The sequence below is a fragment of the Acanthisitta chloris genome, unplaced genomic scaffold (assembly GCF_000695815.1).
Source record: "Acanthisitta chloris isolate BGI_N310 unplaced genomic scaffold, ASM69581v1 scaffold23362, whole genome shotgun sequence".
Taxonomy (NCBI): domain Eukaryota; kingdom Metazoa; phylum Chordata; class Aves; order Passeriformes; family Acanthisittidae; genus Acanthisitta; species Acanthisitta chloris.
In genome coordinates, this window is record NW_008661428.1 from 13536 (window position 1) to 14049 (window position 514).

The following is a 514-nucleotide window of genomic DNA, read 5'->3' on the forward strand; positions in this document are numbered from 1 at the left end:
GCCACCTCCAAGCTCTCCACGCCGCGGGATCTCGTTGTGACGACTGTTGCGGTTGTCGTTGTATCGTTCCCTGACGATGCCACCAAGACCACCACCACCACTACCACCACCTTCTCGACTGTTGGTGCTGGTGTTAGTGCTGTTGAAGCCCTGTGCTCCCACGCTTGGGAAGGTGGGAATGCTGCTCAAGGTCCCTGTGCTGGTGAAACCCGGAACGCCCTTGGTGGCCCCAGTGGGGCTGTTGGAGTTTGCAGCATTTTGCTGTGCTGAACTTGTTGGGACAGAGTTCAGGCTCCCAGCACTGGTCCAGCCACTGGCACCAGCAGCAGAGCTCCCAGTCTTTTGGTTGTTTAAACTTGCAGCAACAAAGTGGCTCTTGTACTGGGACTGCAGGAAAAGGAGGGAGAGAGAAAGGAGAGCAGGTTTGCCATCATGTGTTCACAAACCTATCCAGGATTCTGGGAAACCCTAGGAGACAAGAGTTCTTGGAAAAAACACTTGTGGGATGGTTACA

At 54.5% G+C, this 514-nt stretch overlaps 1 protein-coding gene across 1 annotated transcript in view; it reads right to left on the minus strand.

Moving 5' to 3' along the window:
* DDX42 (DEAD (Asp-Glu-Ala-Asp) box helicase 42) overlaps window positions 1–514 on the minus strand; it is a gene marked incomplete at its 5' end in the record, with an annotated part of 9741 nt that overhangs the window by 714 nt on the left and 8513 nt on the right. Inside the window, one exon of the mRNA XM_009070234.1 lies at window positions 6–387. Within this exon, the coding sequence (XP_009068482.1) occupies window positions 6–387 (382 nt within the window). The remainder of the gene's footprint in view (window positions 1–5; window positions 388–514) is intronic.